This window comes from Martes martes, assembly GCF_963455335.1.
Source record: "Martes martes genome assembly, chromosome: 4".
NCBI classification, from domain to species: domain Eukaryota; kingdom Metazoa; phylum Chordata; class Mammalia; order Carnivora; family Mustelidae; genus Martes; species Martes martes.
This window is the reverse complement of record NC_137891.1, coordinates 127,796,762-127,814,643: the sequence shown is the minus strand read 5'-3', so window position 1 is coordinate 127,814,643 and position 17,882 is coordinate 127,796,762. Positions and strand designations below refer to the sequence as shown.

General features: G+C 34.9%; 1 protein-coding gene across 1 annotated transcript in view; it reads right to left on the bottom strand.

The window, feature by feature from the left end:
• Positions 1-17,655, bottom strand: part of PIGK (phosphatidylinositol glycan anchor biosynthesis class K) — a 121,138-nt gene extending 103,483 nt beyond the window's left edge. The window contains exons 1-3 of the mRNA XM_080801555.1: positions 17,528-17,655; positions 14,194-14,247; positions 9,909-10,000 (exon numbers count right to left, since the gene is read on the bottom strand). Of these exons, the coding sequence (XP_080657681.1) occupies positions 9,909-10,000; positions 14,194-14,247; positions 17,528-17,620 (239 nt within the window). The 5' untranslated portion in view covers positions 17,621-17,655. The remainder of the gene's footprint in view (positions 1-9,908; positions 10,001-14,193; positions 14,248-17,527) is intronic.
• Between the last annotated feature and the right edge of the window lie 227 nt (positions 17,656-17,882).

Genomic DNA, 17,882 nt, shown 5'->3' with positions numbered 1-17,882 from the left:
TGAACCTCAAAGTGCATATATCTTTTCGAATTAGTGTTTTCGCTTTCTTTGGGTAAATACCCAGTAGTGAAATTACTAGAGTATATGGTAGCTCTATTTTTAGTTTTTCAAGGAACCTCCATACCATCTTCCATAGTGGCTGCACCAGGTTGCATTCCCACTAGTGGGTGCATGAAGCTTTTTTCCATGTCCTTCCCCACACCTGTTATTTCCCATTTTTTTATTTTAGCCACTGTTACAACTGTGAAGTGAGATCTCGTTGTTGTTTTGATTTGCATTTCCTTGATGATTGGTGAATTTGAGCCTCTTTTCATGTGTCTGTTGGTTGTCTATATGTCCTCTTTGGAAAAAGTCCATTCATGTCCTCCGCCCATTTTTAAATTGGATTATTTTTGTGTGTTTATGTGTTGAGTTGTATGTTCTTTATATATTTTTGATATTAACCCCTTATCATTTGCAAATATCTTCTCCCATTCAGTAGGCTGCCTTGTGGTTTTGTTGATGGTTTCCCTCACTGTGCAAAAACTTTTTATTTTGGTGTAGTCTCAATAGCTTAATTTTGCTTTTGTTTTCCTTGCCAAAGGAAGTATAAATACAAAAATGTCCTATGGTTGATGTCAAAGAGATTACTGCCTATGTTTTCTTCTAGGAATTTTATGGTTTCAGGTCTAGGTCTCTAAACCATTTTGAGGTTATTTTTATGTATGGCATAAGAAAGTGGTCCAATTTCATTCCTTTTCATGTAGCTGTCCAGTTTTCCCAATACAATTTGTTGAATAGACTCTCATTCCTATTGCATATTCTTGCCACCTTTGTCGCAGATTAGTTGATCATATAACTGTGGGTTTGGTTCTGGGCTGCCAATGCTGTTTCACTGATCTATGTGACTATTTTTGTGCCAGTACCATACTGTTTTCATTACTAAAACCTTGTAGTATATCTCAAAATCTGGAATTGTGACACCTCCAGTTTTGTTCTTTTTCAATATTGCTTTGTCTATTCAGAATCTTCTATTGTTCCGTATAAATGTTAGGATTATTTTTTTATTCCTGTGATAAATGCACCAACAGCATTTTGATAGAGGCTGCATTATCTGCAGATTGCTTTGGGTAGTATGGACATTTTAACAATATTGGTTCTCCCAATCTATGAGCATGGATTACCTATTTGTATCTCACTTTCAATTTCTTTCATCAATATTTTATAGTTTTCAGAGCACAGGTCTTTCTTTCACTTCCTTGATTGTTTATTCCTAGGTATTTTATTCTTTTTGGTGCAATAATAAATGGTATTGTTTTTTTAATTCTTCATTCTGCTACTTCATTATTAGTATATAGAACTGCAAGATTTCTGTATATTGATTTTTTATCCTACAATTTTACTAAATTTATTTACCAGTGTTAGCAATTTTTTGTTGGAGTCTTTCAGGTTTGTATGTATAGTATCATGTCATCTGCAAATAGTTAAAGGTTTACTTCTTCCTTACCAATCTGGATGCCTTTGACTTCTTTTTCTTATCTGATTGCTATAGCTAGGTCTTCCTTTCAGTTCTAGGTTGAATAAAAGTGCTGAAAGTGGACATATTTGTCTTGTTCCTGATCTTAGAGGAAAAGCTTGATTTTTCATCAATGAGTATGATGTTAGACATTGGTTTTTCATATATGGCCTTTATTATGTTGAGGTATGTTCCCTCTAAACATGCTTTGTTGACAGTTTTTATCATAAATGGCTGTGGTACTTTGCCAAATGCTTTTCTGCATCTACTGAGATGACTATATGGTTTTTATCTTTTCTCCTGTTAATATGATGTATCATGTTGATTGATTTATGAATATTTAACCACCCCTGCATCCCTGGAATAAATCCCACCTGATCATGGTGAATGATTTTTTAATGTATTACTGAATTCAGTTTGCTGACATTTTGTTGAGAATTTTTGCATCTATGTTTATCAGAGATAGTGGCCTATGGTTTTCTTTTTTTGTAGTATCTTTATCTGGTTTTGGTATCAGGATAATGCTGGTCTCATAGAATGAATTTGGCAGCTTTCCTTTCTCTTCTAATTTTTTGAAAAACTTGAGAAGAATACATATTAGCTCTTTATTTTTTCTAAAGTCTTCATTTTTAAGTAATATCTACACCCAACGTGAGGCTTGAACCCATAACCTCGATATCAAGAGTTGCACACTCCAACTGAGCCAGTCATGTGCCCCTTAACTCATCTTCAAATGTTTGGCAGAATTCACCTGTGCAGCCATCTGGTCCTGGACTTTTGTTTCTTGGGAATTTTTTGATTATTGATTTAATCTCATTGCTAGTAATCTGTTCAATATTTTTATTTCTTCCTGATTCAGTTTTGGAAGATACATTACATCTAGGAATTTATCCATTTCTTCTAGGTTGTCCAATTTGTTGCCATATAACTTTTCATAATATTCTTTTATAATCCTTTGTATTTCTGTGGTGTTGTTTTTTTTTTTTTTTTAAAGTACTCTCCACACCCAGTGTGGGGCTTGAACTCATAACCCTAAGATCAAGAGTCACATGACAGAGAGAGCAAAGCACCCCTGTGATGCTGGTTATTTTTCCTCCTTCACTTCTGAATTTATTTGAGTACTCCCCCCCATCCTTTTTTTATGAGTCTGGCTAAATATTTATCAATTTTGTGAACTTTTCAAAAAACTAGCTCCTAATAAAATCTTAAAAAACAAACAAACAAACAGCTCCTGGTTTCATTTCTGTTCTACTATTGTTTTGTTTTGTTTTTAGTCTCCATCATTTATTTCTGCTCTAATCTTTATTATTTTCTTCCTTCTACTGGTTTGGGGATTTGTTTCTCCTTTTTCTAGGTCCTTTAGGTATAATGTTAGGTTGTTTGAGATTTTTCTTGTTTGTTGATGTAGGCCTATATTACTGCTAACTTCCCTCTTAGAACAGCTTTTGTAGCATCCTAAAGATTTTGAACCATTGTGTTTTCATTTTCATTTGTCTCCACATATTTTTTTAATTTCATCTTTGATTTCTTGGTTGGCCCATTCCTTGTTAAGTAGCAAGTTATTTAGCCTCCATCCATTTGTCTTCTTTTTATGATTCATTTCTGGTTATAAAACTAGAATATAAAACCACTGTGGATGGAAAAGATGCATGATATGATTTCAGTCTTTTCGAATTTGCTGAGACTGTATTGTGCCCTAATATATGATGTATTGTGGAGAATGTTTCATGCGCATGTGAAAAAAATGTGTATTCTGATGTTTTGGGATGAAGTGTGCTGAATGCATGTTAGATCCATGTGGTCCAATTTGTCACTCAAAGCCACTGTTCCCTTGTTGATTTTCCGTCTGGGTGATCTATCCACTGATGTAAGTAGGGTGTTAAGGTCCCCTATTATTATTGGACTACTATCAATATCTTCCATTATCTCTGTTAATAGTCGCCTTCTGTATTTTGGTGCTCCCATGTTGTGTCCATAAATACTTAAAATTGTTATATCTTGTGGAATTGTTCCCTTTATCATTAGGTAGTGTCCTTCTTTGTCTCTTGTTACAGTCTTTGTTTTAAAGACTATTTTGTCCAATAAAAGTACTGCTACCCCAGCTTTCTGTTCACTTCCATTTGCGTGATAAATGTTTCTCTATCCTATCACTTTCCATCTGCATTTGTCTTTAAGTCTGAAGTGTGTTACCTGTCGACAGTACATAAATGGGTCTTGTTTTTTATCCAGTCACCCTATGTCTTTTGATTGGAACATTTAATCCATTTACATTAAAAATAATTATTGATAAGTATATCCTTATTGGCATTTTGTTCCTTGTTTTATGGTTGTTTTTGTAATTCTTCTCTGTTCCTTTCTTCTTTTTCTCTCTTCCCCTATGGTTTGATGGTTTTCTTTAGTGATATTCTTGAATTCCTTTCTCTTTATTTTTTGTATGTCTATTAAAGGTTCTTGATTTGTGATCACCATTAGGTTTTTAAATAACATCCTATGCCTATAGCAGTTTATATTAAGTTGATAGTTGCTTAAGTTTGAACCCATCCTAAAAGCACTAACTTTTTACTTCCTCTCCCCTCATTTTATATATATGAGCCCATACTTTACATCCTTTCATTTTGTGAATCCCTTGACTGATTTTTATAGATAGATTTTATTGCTTTTGTGCTTTAACCCCTGTACATGTTTTATAAGTGATTTATCTATTTTTATTATTTGCAATTACCTGTAATATTTTTTCCTTTCCTAATTTTTTTTACTGAGTAACTATTTTTAAAATGTAATACAAAAAACAATCTCTCATAAAGGCCTCAAGGAGTAATGAAATAAGCCATTAGAAAATCCCTACATAGTATCTGAATTATTGTGAACGGTGAATGTGTTGTAAGGAGTGTGAAGAAGGAAGCCAGAAATAGGAGCCCATTTTGTCTGACCTTACTAGAGAGAAAACCACAAGTATTTTCAAAGAACCATAAAAACCATCCCCTTCTCCATATTATTTTAATGAGTACAAAAATTCTCTGAAATATCTTATTAATGCTCCGTTTTAGAAAATGCCCTCTGATGTACAAGATCTAATCCACAGCAGCTTAAAAAACAATGATCAAAAGTTATACTGCCAACAGGATTTTAAAACCAACGATAAGAGGCAATCCATGACTTTTTTTCTTAGGTTACAGATACAAGAATTCACATTTCTAATTCTAATATTTATTATTTTAAAAAGAAGTAAAAAGGGACATGGGACCCCCCCAAAAAAGCCCAGCCCAAGGGAACTTAAACAGTGGAAAGGTAGGGAATAAGTAAAGTTGAAGTTTATTTATCTTAAGCAAGAATTTTATAGATTATCTGATAGAAATTAATGAATTTAAAGTTCCTTGGTGAGATCACCCCACCAATGGATTCCTAAAGTATGAGTTAGGGAATAGTTTATAAAATTAACTGAAGAGTACTTTTAGCTCAATGAAGTTTGAGAAATAAGATTTAAAGGAGATAAAAGGGGCACCTGGCTGGCTCAGTCAGTAGTGTGCAACCCTTGATCTTGGAGTTGTGAGCTCAAATCTCACGTTGGGTATAGAGATTACTTAAAAAAAAAAAAAATTAAAAAAAATAAATAAACAGTACTTATAAATATTTCCTTTCTAGCCTAGACCAATCAGGTACCACTTGGCTAGTAGTTTTCAGCAAACTATTCATTCATTCATTCATTCATTCAACTCTGTACAATATACTAAAGAAAGTACTGTGAGGATTACAAACATAGTATGAGAACCAGCATCGAAGAAATAAGATCAGTACATACAAAAAAAGTCGCATGACAAAAGTATAAATAAAATGTTTATGCAAGAAGGACCAAGAAAGCTCTAGGGAGTGTATAAATTGAATCTGGGCATAGGAAAACTAGAAAGAGGGAGGAAGAAAGGAACTATAGGTGGAATGACCAGTGTAAGGTAATGATAGAGACCAAAAGAGGAACTTACAAGAAGGAAGTGGCTAGAGCATAGGGATTGAAGTTAAATTATCAGAATGTCAGATCTGGAACCAGACTGAATACTAGCATAGAGGACTTGAACTTTATTTGCATAAACTAAGAGTTTATAAATAAGAGGAGATGAAGGAAAAGGTTTAAAATAGGAATATTAATCTTACATAATGATTAAAATATAGAGTAAGGAGGAAAAATGGAGTCAGAAAAGCTGCTGTTAGGTTTAACTATAGAAATAGTTTATCAAACAGGATCATAACAAAAACTCACATCTACCCAACTTGTAGTACAGCTAAATCATATTTTAAGAAAAATTATGTACACATTTAACTCCATAAAGTTAATCTTAACGCACGCAGTAGGGGGTCAGATCTCACCCACCCCAAAATTCAATGCATGTATTCTCCAAAGTAAACATGAGATGGGAACTATGATTCTATATCCTCTCAGTCAGTACCAATCCCTGTATGCCTATTACAGCATGAGCATCTAATTCTACTCTGGAGGAGATGTACTTTCACATAACATATTCCCTAGTCCCAAGCAAACCACTTCATCAAGCACTCCACCAAAGAAAAAGAAAACAGTAATCTGCTCTAGCACTAGAGTAAATGTCAGTCTTAATGGAAAATAATACTACATTGTATTTTATGTGCTATCTGAAAAACTCTCAAGAAAGATTTTGGCTCAGGGCGCCTGGGTGGCTCAGAGGGCTTTAAGCCTCTGCCTTCGGCTCAGGTCATGATCTCAGGGTCCTGGGATTGAACCCTTCGTCTGGCTCTCTGCTCAGCAGGGAGCCTGCTTCCACCCTCTCTCTCTGCCTGCTTCTCTGCCTACTTGTGATCTCTCTCTCTGTCAAATAAATAAGTAAAATCTTTAAAAAAAAAAAAAAAGAAGAAGAATTTTGGCTCAAATTTTGTTTCACATACCAATTTTGGGGCCTAACCTCTGCTTAATGCCTTTTGTTTCCCTCATCTTCAGCATCTTAAGCATATTGGAGATAGCAAAACAGGGATTTAATTCAAAACAATTATTTGAGGGCAGAAAAATTCCTGAAAAAGTGAAATGTTTAAAGAATTAAAACCAAGCAAATTTTAAAAAAGTATCTGAGGGTGGGTAAGGTTACAGAAAGCATGGGCAAAGTATAAAACACCTGTCCTCCATGGAACTTAGGTATAAAAACAATAATAATATGTCTCTTTATTTTCCCCCCATAACCACTAAAATCCCTTCCCCAAGTCAACATTTTCAAATACTATTATAAAGTCCTGACAAACTATTTATTAATAGTCTTTTATACCATACAAACATTTACTAAAAACTAACACAATTTAGGAAAGAGAAGTTTTTTTATTTTTATTATTTTTTAAAGATTTTATTTATTTATTTGAGAGAGGAGTACAAGCTACGGACAGAAGCAGAGGGAAAGGGAGAAGCAGTCTCCCCACTGAGCAGGGAGTCAATGTGGGGCTCGATCCCAAAACCCTGAGATCATGACCTGAGTGGAAAGCAGATGCTTAACAAACTGAGCCATCCAGGCAACCCAAGTGTTTTTATTTTTAAAGAACAAACTTGTGTTTGCTTTGCCTACCTGATAAAGTATTTCCAAGTCACTTATTTATCCAATGCCTATTGAGAAACTACTATATGTAGGTGCTAGATGCTAAGTACAAAATGAAATAAAATATAATCCAATCCTTTCAAAGGGTTTATAATCTAATGAGGGAGACATACTATAATTCATATAATCATGTTATAATCAGAGTATATGCAGGATACCACAGAAGCAAAGAAAGGGGTCTGGAAAGGCGTTTTTAAAGAAGTATTAAGTAAATTTGGAAGGTCAGGTATAAATTAAAGCTGTGCTTCCTAAACTTGATTGTGCATCAGAACCGCATCTAGAGCTAATGTCTAGGCGTTGCTTAAGAGTTAAATCTTAAATCACCAGAGGTGGAGCCAAGAAATCTGTATTTTTAACCACAAGAGATTTGGAATCACAGCCAGGTTTTGGTAGAAGTGAGCCAGAAATACAGACAACCATTCCAGGCACAAAGAATGGCTCAGTATGGTCAGAATGTGTGAAATACAGACAGAAGATCAGAGAGAAATCAGAACAAGAGTAGTGACATTTCAAACAGGACCTATGGAATTGATGTGAACTTCCAAAATAAAAGGCAATCACTTGTGTCATGTACTTCAACAAATGATTTGTGACATGAACTCATTTCTTATCAAGTATATGGGAAAATTAAATGCAAATCCTTGCAACTCAAGACAAAGGTAAAATGCTCCCTTGAAAAACAAGCAAATTAAAAAATAAAAACAAAACAGAGCTCTACTCATCATTTTTATTAAATGTAACAATCATTTCTCTCAGCATAATACCTAGAATATGAACAAAAGTTATAATATTTTTTAACTTAAAAATGTTCCTTAATGTATAAAGATAAATTCAAACTGTATTTTGAAATTCAGGCTTTAAAACTAAAAACTGTTCTTAATGATTTTAAGTTTCCAAATTCTTATTTTATAATAATTTGTTACTTCCTAGGAATTTAGTTAGAGATATCTTTATACTTAATTCCAGGAAGGAGTAAAGTAAAACAAGTCACCAATAAAAGGAATATTCACCATAAACAGGCTAAAAGCCAAACTGAATCTTGTATATTGATCTCTGTTTATAAAAAAAACAGATGGCTTAAATCCCCAATTCATTCCCCAAAAAAGACGTCATAAATAGAGAGGTAGACAGGCAATCATGTGAAGCAGGAATAAGTTTTTAAAGAACATTCTTCAGAACCTAGGGGCAAACCTACCAATTATAATATATAAAATACATCCTATGGTTATATTCTATTTTTTAAAAGTTCCTCTAAATCTTACTTAGACCGTTTAAACATATCATAATAACCTATAGCCCCAACAAAGATTCACTTACTAAAGTGAAAACTATTGCCAAACTATGCATAGTAAGTCCCTGGAGGAACACATAGGGTACAGAAGCAACAGCAGTTAAAAGCCAAAGGACTAACCACATAGCCCTATTAGAGGAGAACCAAATGACAAATTATAATAATTGGCTAATTATAAGAATAATACCTGTAAACTTGATATAGCAAACCATTCTTTCTCAGACTTAATTTAATATACTTTTTTAAATGGTAATATTATCAAGTTGCCTTAATTTCCAGATGAAATCCGGGAATTAAATTAGAGTTCCTGTCAGCTTCTCAGGCGAAAATGATCTATTTACATAGAATGTAATATATCTTTGTTTTCTGCGTCATTCACTGCTTCCTTTCTGCTCCTGCAGCACATTACACATATCTCTACTTGCTTTCTATTGCAAGGATCTGAATCCTGCAAAGAGGGTACTATTATGACCACGTAACAGCCAAGGAAACAGGCTTAGCATGATGAAATCACCACTAACCCAGGTTTCAAACTCAGATCTGGTTGCAAAGCTCTTTCCACTCTGCCTCAAAGGAGGAGAGGAGCACAGGACTAAATAAATCAAACCTAAGTAACTGAATTGAGTGCAGTTTCTTCTATAACTATGTTGGTAGTAGCAAAAACAGCTCTATCATATCTGACAAACCAAATGTGGAGAACATGTATCTGGCTGGAGGCGTGGGGATTTTTTGCCTAGTACCTGAACTCCCTCATGTAATTAGGAAATATCCCACTTTACGAGTCTTCATAGAAGGCAGAAACCACCCCCATTTATAGAAGCTAAGAATGCCATAGTCATTCTTCCTGTCACCCTTTCAGCATGAACATAGGCACTTTAATCTATGCTCTGCCAATATGACATTTCCACCAAGGACTCTAAATTAAGAGCTAGAGACAGTAAGAACCTGGGCCAGCAAAGGCTGGATTTTGGCAGCAGGCAGCAGCAGCAGCATTAAGTTTCCCAAGATAATGGTAGCAGCTATGCAGTAGCAGAGTCTAGCCAGCAACATGTGGCAGCATTATTGTCACTGGGTGATTTTATGCCATGATTTCCAGATGTCTTTCTTGCTACCTAGTCTAACATGTTCCTGGCTACATATAGCCTTCCCAGCAATTTGGAGAGCTAATCAATATGCTTTCAATAAATTACTTTTCTACTTGAATCAGTCAAAATTGCCTCAATTAAAAACCCAGACTAACACATTTAATAATTAAATGACACTAAACAATTATACTTTATCAAATCTTTTCACCTTATAAGGTATTGACTGTTGTTTTATATAATTTTATATAATTTGCCATCATGGTCTTAAGTAACAATACTTTATACATGATGGTATGTGTTAACAACAATAAAAAACCCTTCAAATCAGGCTTCTTCAACTCTTCCAAAGCAACACGAAAATGCAAAAATAATAACAATTGTCTAAGGTTCATTTTCACTGAAGCTCAGAGTTAAGCTTTGTTAAGAATTCTTACCTGTCAGGAATACCTAGCCTCTTGACACTTCTGTAAACAGAGAGAGTATTTGCAACATGTCGATAATTAAACCAGAACCGGGATGTACATACCTAAAGTATTAAAACAAATATATTATTGTTACAAATCAAAACAAGCCACCAAGTTATAGAATTATCTCTCTTGAAGTAGGATTTAGAGATGCCTTAAAAAAAGAGTACATCATAATATAGGCTTACAAACAGGAAAGCATATGAAGAATTGTCAATAAAACCAAGCTCTCTAGAAAGAGGTCTTTCATAACTGCTATTAAATAAAAAGACCATTCAGCTTAAGAGAAACCAAATCTTTGGGGAATTTAATCAAATACTGAACCAACTTAGTTACTCTCAATTTATGTGATTCTATAATGTTCCTAAGTCTAAAAGATCAAACTCTTCAGAATCAAAGGCAATGCCCATAATCTCTTCACAGAATAGAAAATTAACTATATTGGGTTATATAATATTCCTTTCACTCTGGACTGCTTCCTAATTCCAGTTATGAAAAATGCTAGATAGACAGAATAACATACAAAGCACTTTTACATGCACATAAGAGAATATGTTATAAAGAAGCTGTTAAATCAAATAGAAAACTAGAAACAATCCAAAAAAGTTCTATATTTAAAAAAACAACAACAAACTGATTCCTAAAAATGATACCAAAGGTATTAGGCAAATTTAACACTATGCCTCAAAAAATCAGCCCTATGGGAAATCCATTCCAAAAAGTATACCTACCCCCCCAAGCACCCTCTCAGACTCCTACCACATGCCTCTGCTGGTCATGGGTATAATGACAGCTTTGAGAATCACATAAATGTTCCTGCCCCTGCAAATGGAAAGGAACTACAAGATTTTTTTTATTAAAATGAATTTATTAAAATGGACTACAAGATTTTTTTATTAAAATGAATTTTCAACCTGGAATCCAATAAGGAAAAGACTATAATTTTTGACTACATTCCATGTGTCAAAAATACCACAAAGTCCTAAATGAAATTAAAAAAAAAACTTGAAATAATTGTAACTCAATAAAAAAAAAAGGAACCACCCAATTTTCAAAAATGGGAAAAGGATGAGACCAACCATTTCATAATAAAGGTATTCAAAATGGACAATAAGCTCTTAAAGATGGTCAAGTTTTACCATAATTTAAAAAACACAAATTGAATTGATGAATATTTAAAAGTCCATGACAATTCATAGTATTGACAATTGTGTGTGGAAATAAATAACTCATATCCTGCTGTTGGGAATGTAAACTAATATAAACCTTCTAAAGGGGTAATTTGCAAGATATACCAAGTTTGAATATATATTTATCTTTTGATTTAGCTTATATAAGTATACAAAATATGTAATCAAGAATTTTCATTATAACATTGCCTGTACTAGCAAAAATTTAAATCAAAAAGCTAGAAAGCTACAGATTCCATAATTTGAGTAGAACCAGTTTAATTTCTATCTGAATTAATCATAACAAAAACCAGTATATTCAGTGCAATTTACCACACCCAAAAGGCTTTTCTTGATATTATAGTATTTCAGCATAAACCTAAGAAAACTGCCTGCCTTTTAACCAGCAATTTACTGAACATGAAATGAAGGTGGCAAAAGAGTAGGGACCAAGAAATAACAACTCAATATAAATTATTCATATTCTCAAAATGAAATTTAAAAAAAAGCCAGTGGTAAGACAGCTTGTGATATGATCCATTAGTCTTTTTAAAAGGAGAGAGGGATAGACACAAATGTAATTATATGCATTGCAAATTTCTGAAAGGATGCACAAGAAAATAATAAGTGATCATACAGAATAAAAATGGGAATCAAAGAAGGGTACAAGGATTTTTCAGTTCATACCCTTACTCACTGTACTTTTTTTTAACCATAAGTAAGGGTTATCATCATTACTTTTTATTAAACAGGAGCAAAAATGATTTACTCAAAGCAGATCTTGAAACTAAAAGGGAATCCAATTTTCCTTCTATCTCCCTCTGGTGGCGAAAGTTTCTCAGTCACAGTACAATGGCAAAGGGGCATTCCATTTACCTCTGATCATTTAGTCACGACAAAGTAATTCAAACTGGTAGAGAAACATATATTTTTAAAATCTGAATTACATAACATTGAAAAAAAATGCATGTTTAGTACTTTCAACTTGGCCCTGGTCAAATTTCAAGATTTTCCGTTTAAGAAAGCACAATTCACTAAAGTCTCACTTTACGAAGTCTGAGTTAATGTGTAAAATATTGCACACAATACAAAACTGCAGTTGTTGTGAAATGCTCAGTAATACTTCTTTTTCATCCTCATTTCATTCCTCATCTGAGACACAAGTTACTGAGGCTGAAGAGGGGCTCAGCTAGAGGTTTCCCAAATAAGGAAAGCTTCACATGTGTGCAGCGTAAGCTAAAAGGCTCTTATTCTAACGGATGAGCCCTTTGGCAATTAGTTGTCTGAACATGGGCATTTACTCCCTTTCTTAAGAATTCCCATAGAGAGACTAGTCATTGAAGAGCCCTTAGTTTCTGAAGAGCAAGTTATCCTCCAGAACTGCTGGATCACGGCCTGTCTCCTGATTAAGTGTCCCTCTCTTTTAACTGGTCACCAAAAACCTATCTCCTTATCTTGAGCAGCTTTTGTTCGATTCCTTCATAAAATCTCTTTTTGAAGGGTAACATATAGGTGTTCTTTGTGGAAGAACAATAAAATGACCCATGAGCCCCCCTTCCTTTTTCACAAAAATTCGCTTCCTTTCCTGCCTCATTTCCTCATTCTTTCTTCCAGTCAAGCCTTTTCTACAATTTTTTCATGAAGTTAAATTTATTGTATCTTCTAATCATGTAAATATCATTAAATAAATCCTCAGCAGTGAAACTATTATCCAAATACTTTCCAAGTGCAGGGGGAAAAAAAACCAATGATGCGCATTCTATTAAGGAAATTAAAAATACGAATTTATAAATCCAGATAAATTAAGATGGTAATTTACGCCAAGAAAAAAAAAAAAAGGCAGAAGAAAAAAACTGGCCAATAAGCAAACCTTACTAAAAATCAAAACAATTCAAATTAAAACAAAATTTAATTTGTTACCCAGCAGTTAAAAAGAAATGGCAAAGGTTAATAATACACAGTTGTTTTCCAATTAGAAAAAAGAGGCATAGCATTTCTAGAGAGCAATTATGCTCCATAACTTCCCAGCCTTATAGCTTAGGAATCTATCCTAAAGAGAAAATCAGTCAAGTTCACAAAGGTATATTTTCACAGCTGTCCAACACAGCCTTGTTTAAAACAAAAAGTTTAGAATCTAAATGCCCACGAACAAGAGAGTATGGTACATTCATAAAATACAAAGTAATAAAGACTTTGGAAATGATTATGCATCTCCATATTGACAAGGGAAGATCTCCAAGATATACTGCTATGGGAATGCAAAATAACAGGTATAAGATGACCCTCATTACATAAAATCATTTATCTTTAGGCTTGTATATGAAGACAAAGGTCAGAAAAATCAAAATGTTAATTCTGGCATGTGTGGGACTTGAAGATATTTTCTCTCTTTTTCTTTTAAACTGAGGTGAGAGTCATCTAATATAAAATTAATCTGTCCCCTCCTAAACTTTTCCATATAATTTGATTTTCTATGATGATCATTTATTTTTGTGGGCAGAAAAAAAATTTTTTTAAATAGCCTAAATAGAGATTATCTACAAACTAATGTTATAGATAAGAAATACAATTACTAATTTCCATCATTAAAATAACTGTACATTTTATAAGATGCTTCTTTTAACAATAGTATCCCTAATATATTCTTATATTTATTTACATATCACCACTTGACAATACACTGAAACCCTAGATTAGTTGATACAGTCAATTTAAAATGTAGCCAATTCAAATTTAGGAATTTCTTATAAGACACGAGAAAATAATTTTTTTAAAAAATTTGATTGACACACAAAATTTCTCAGAAACATAACTAATGTGAACAGCAACATACACCTTATCAAACATACTTACTAGGGCACCTGGGTGGCTCAGTTGTTAAGCAGCTGCCTTCGGCTCAGGTCATGATCCCAGGGCCTGAGTGGGACTGAGCCCCACTTCAGGCTCCCTGCTTGGCAGGAAGCCTGCTTCTCCCTCTGCCACTCCTCCTGCTTATGTGCTCTCTCTCTCTCTCACACTGTCTCTCTCTTTGTCAAATAAATAAATAAAATCTTTAAAACAACAACAACAACAAAAAACATACTTACCAAAACAGCCCAGTTGTTTGTATGGCCACTTCTAAAGAACTGTTCTGCTTGATCCTACAAGTCAAATAATATCAAAAACATTAGAAAAGCCACATTTCTGAGAATAAAGACTGAATAAAGTTTAGATTCATGGAGTCTTTAGTTAAAATGATAGTAAGTTATCATTATGCAAATTTATAAAGGTTCTAGTATTTGATCTTATAAAGGACAAATGTTTTAATTTTGTTGGGGGGCAGGGAGGGGGGGCTGCTTGTTTTTAAACATTTTATCTCAAACACAACCAGCTCTTCCTCATATGCTTCTAGTTTTCCATTCAGTCTTCAAATTGTGAACGACTGACTTATTTTCATGCCCTGATTCTACACATAACAATTAACACCCTTCTTATTGAAGTCTCATTCACTACTTCCTACTCTGTGCTGGATGCTTCTAGTAACTTTATTTGAACATGGCAATATATTTGATTGAGCACCTTCTCTAGCATGCCTCCATGTACCATTTCCCTAATCTGTTAAAGTCTGAACCATATCTGCCATTGTAACATCCAATAATATCAACACCTAATGAATATATTTATTATACATTAAAATAACAGTGAATATAAACCTTAGTGATCCCAGATCTGCTACCAAACAGTATTAATAATGAGAGGAGTCATACTGCCTGGATTCAAATCTGGACCCTACTATATACTAACTGTAAAAGCTTAGGAAAGCTTTTCTGTGCCTCCATTTCTCCATCTATAAAATAGTAATATATTACCTGATACACAGAAGGTACGAATGGTGACTGGAACACAGTAATTGCATAACAAATGTTAGCTGTTTTAACTTTCAGCTGGCAAGAAAATTTCAAGGAGCATAAAACAGAAAATCCCCTCAAATACATATATATGTATTTTTTAACCTTTCTCAACAGCTGCCTAGATGCAAAAGAAAAATGTGTGCTATAGTGGATAAAGCATTAGTTGAAAAATTTGAAGATTTGGGCTTTAGCCCAAATCCTATCACACACATAGCTGTGAGACTGGGATAAGTCACTTAGCTCGTTAGACTTGAAAGTAAGATCTGACCCAATAATCTCAAGTATCCTGTCTAGCTGAAAATTCTTACATCATTAAGACTTCAGTGAAAAATTTGATATGGCAAAACTCTTCTGTGATTTTTTTTTTTATTTAGACAATACAGGCACTGCAAAGTTACTTATTCATTCTACATATAATGAATGGAGCACCTATTATGTGCCAGTTACATGTACTGTACAGTGATACAAAAATCATGCTGCTTTGTCTGAAGAACCCCACAGTTCAATAAAGAAGCATGCAAACATGTTACACTGCAATGTAACATTAATTCATTCATCATATCCATTGCGTGCCATGTGCCAGCCATTGTCCTGAGTGAAAAGAATATAATGAAGGGCAAAAATAGTCATAGTACTTGCCTCCAAAGAGGATATTATCCAACCTGATAGACACACATTAAGCGGATAAGGGCAAACTATAAATTCTATAGAGATAAGATACACAGTATCATGAAAGAGTACAATAGACTCCAGATAGACCTGACCTGACCTGATTCTGGCTGTGGGAAGTAGGAAGGCATCAGTGAAGTCCTCCCTAGAGAAGTGACCTTTGCTTAGTATTCAAAAGATGAAGAGAAGAGGGAAGATAATTCCAGACAGAAGGAACATCCTCCCTAAGGCAAAAAGGAGCTTTGAGAAACTAAAAGATTAGCACAACTAGAAGTCAAAGAAAGAGAAGAGTAGGGCCTTGTTCATGGGTCATAATGAAGATTCTGTTCACTATCCTTAAGGAAACATTAAGGTGTTTATGGGTGACAGGATCTGATTTGTATTTTTAAAAGTTATTCTGGAGCTTAGAAAACAGACTGGAAAGAAAAAAGACTTGAAGCCGACCAGTCTGGGAGCTACTGGACTCTTAAGTGAAAGATGAAGGAATAACAGATACTACAAAGCATATATGGATTATAGCAGATGAATGCTACACTAGCTAAGTGTACAAATTACAAGAGTATAAGCAAAGCAAGGGATAAGGAAAGACTCTACAGAGGTTATGCTTTTATTGCATCTTAGTAAAAAGACAGAAGAAATAAAAGGTATAAAAAATCATGGTTAATGTGAAAAAGCACAGAAACAACATAACTACCAAAAAAAATGGTATCAAAAATGAAGTGTACAAGATAATCCGCTAAAATAAAGGAGAAAAACAGCAGAACTTCTATTCATATTTGTATTATATAAGAATATACCTTATAAATATTGATATATAGATTACCAGCAATTCATGGATACAGCGAAAGGGTGCATGCACCATCTTTGCTAACTGGAGGATATGTATTCAAAAAGTTTAGAACTCATTGGTCTAAACTCAAGGTACTTAGGTGGTAGAAAGAATAGACTCCAAAAAGATCAAAGAGTGGGCAGAAACCAGATTATAATGTTTAAATAAACTTTCCTCCGTATGCAATGGGAAAACACTGAAAGGATTAAATCAAAAATAACCTGACTGGGTTTGCATTTTATGAAGACTAATCTAGCATTTAAGTGAGGGACTTTGGAAACCTGGGGGAAACAAGATAGTTCTTGCAATAGTCTAGGCAAGAAATGAGCAAAGCCCACATTAAGCCAGTGGAACTGGAAAGGTAAAAGCAATTTTTAAAGTTCAGAACACAGAATGTAGTGATGATCAACACACGGGATAAAAAGAGTTTATTAAAACAAACCGGTTTCTGACTTAGCAGCAGTCCTATAGGAGGTGGGCTAGGCAGAAAATGAAACTTCGGACATCGATTTGCAAATGTCAGCTAACCATCCCCGCCCCCTAGCCAAGAGGTTAGGAAGGCCTGAAAACAGATCTAGACTGCAGAACTGGCCTGAAGTACTGTCAGAGTACAGGACAGAGTAAAAAAGCTTTATAAAGGCCAGAACGTCTTGTGACTCCAAAATGAAACACCGTACCCATCTGACTCCTATCAAAGGGGAGCAGTGCAGTTTAGTAGTAGAAAAGTAGGTGCTTCACTCCTGTGCTCACATATCAACTGCTAGGGACTGCACACTCGTTCGAGTAATGGAGCAGGTCCTCCCCCTTCTCCTGAGATCTGATTCTTTAAATTCGTCGTTTTGAAACGGCGAAACAGGTCGACAGTGTCCAATCCCATTCCCGGTGACACCCTTCCCACACACAGCCCAGTCAGCCTTAGTAAGACGCTGAGGCTCCCCTTCGCTGCTGGGAATCGGATATCAGCTGGTGCGCTCACAGCCACGACAGAGCTGACCTCCCAGGGCCCTGTCGCTCGGAGGGCCTGACTCCTACCTCGATCTGACTAGCGGCCAAGCTGCCGAAGGAGATAAGCAACAACCCTGCCAGGGCAGTCAAACTCCTGCTGAGAAAGCAAGAGGCCACCATGTTTCCCGACTCCAGCTTCCCGCACCTGCAGGGGCGGAGCGAGTGCCGTAAAGCAGCACGGCGGCTCTTTGCGTGGCTTGCTTTCTTTCTTTTTTTTTTTTTTTTTTTTTTTTTTTTTGCGACGCTAGCCCCACCTCCTTGAGGTCCGCCCTTCGGCAGTGTTTCGTAAACAGCCCTGGCACAGAGGTGAGGTTCCTCGGGTGGCTGGGGCAGGGCAGGTGGAAGACTTTCATCCTTTATCTTTAACTGCATTTCCAGTTCT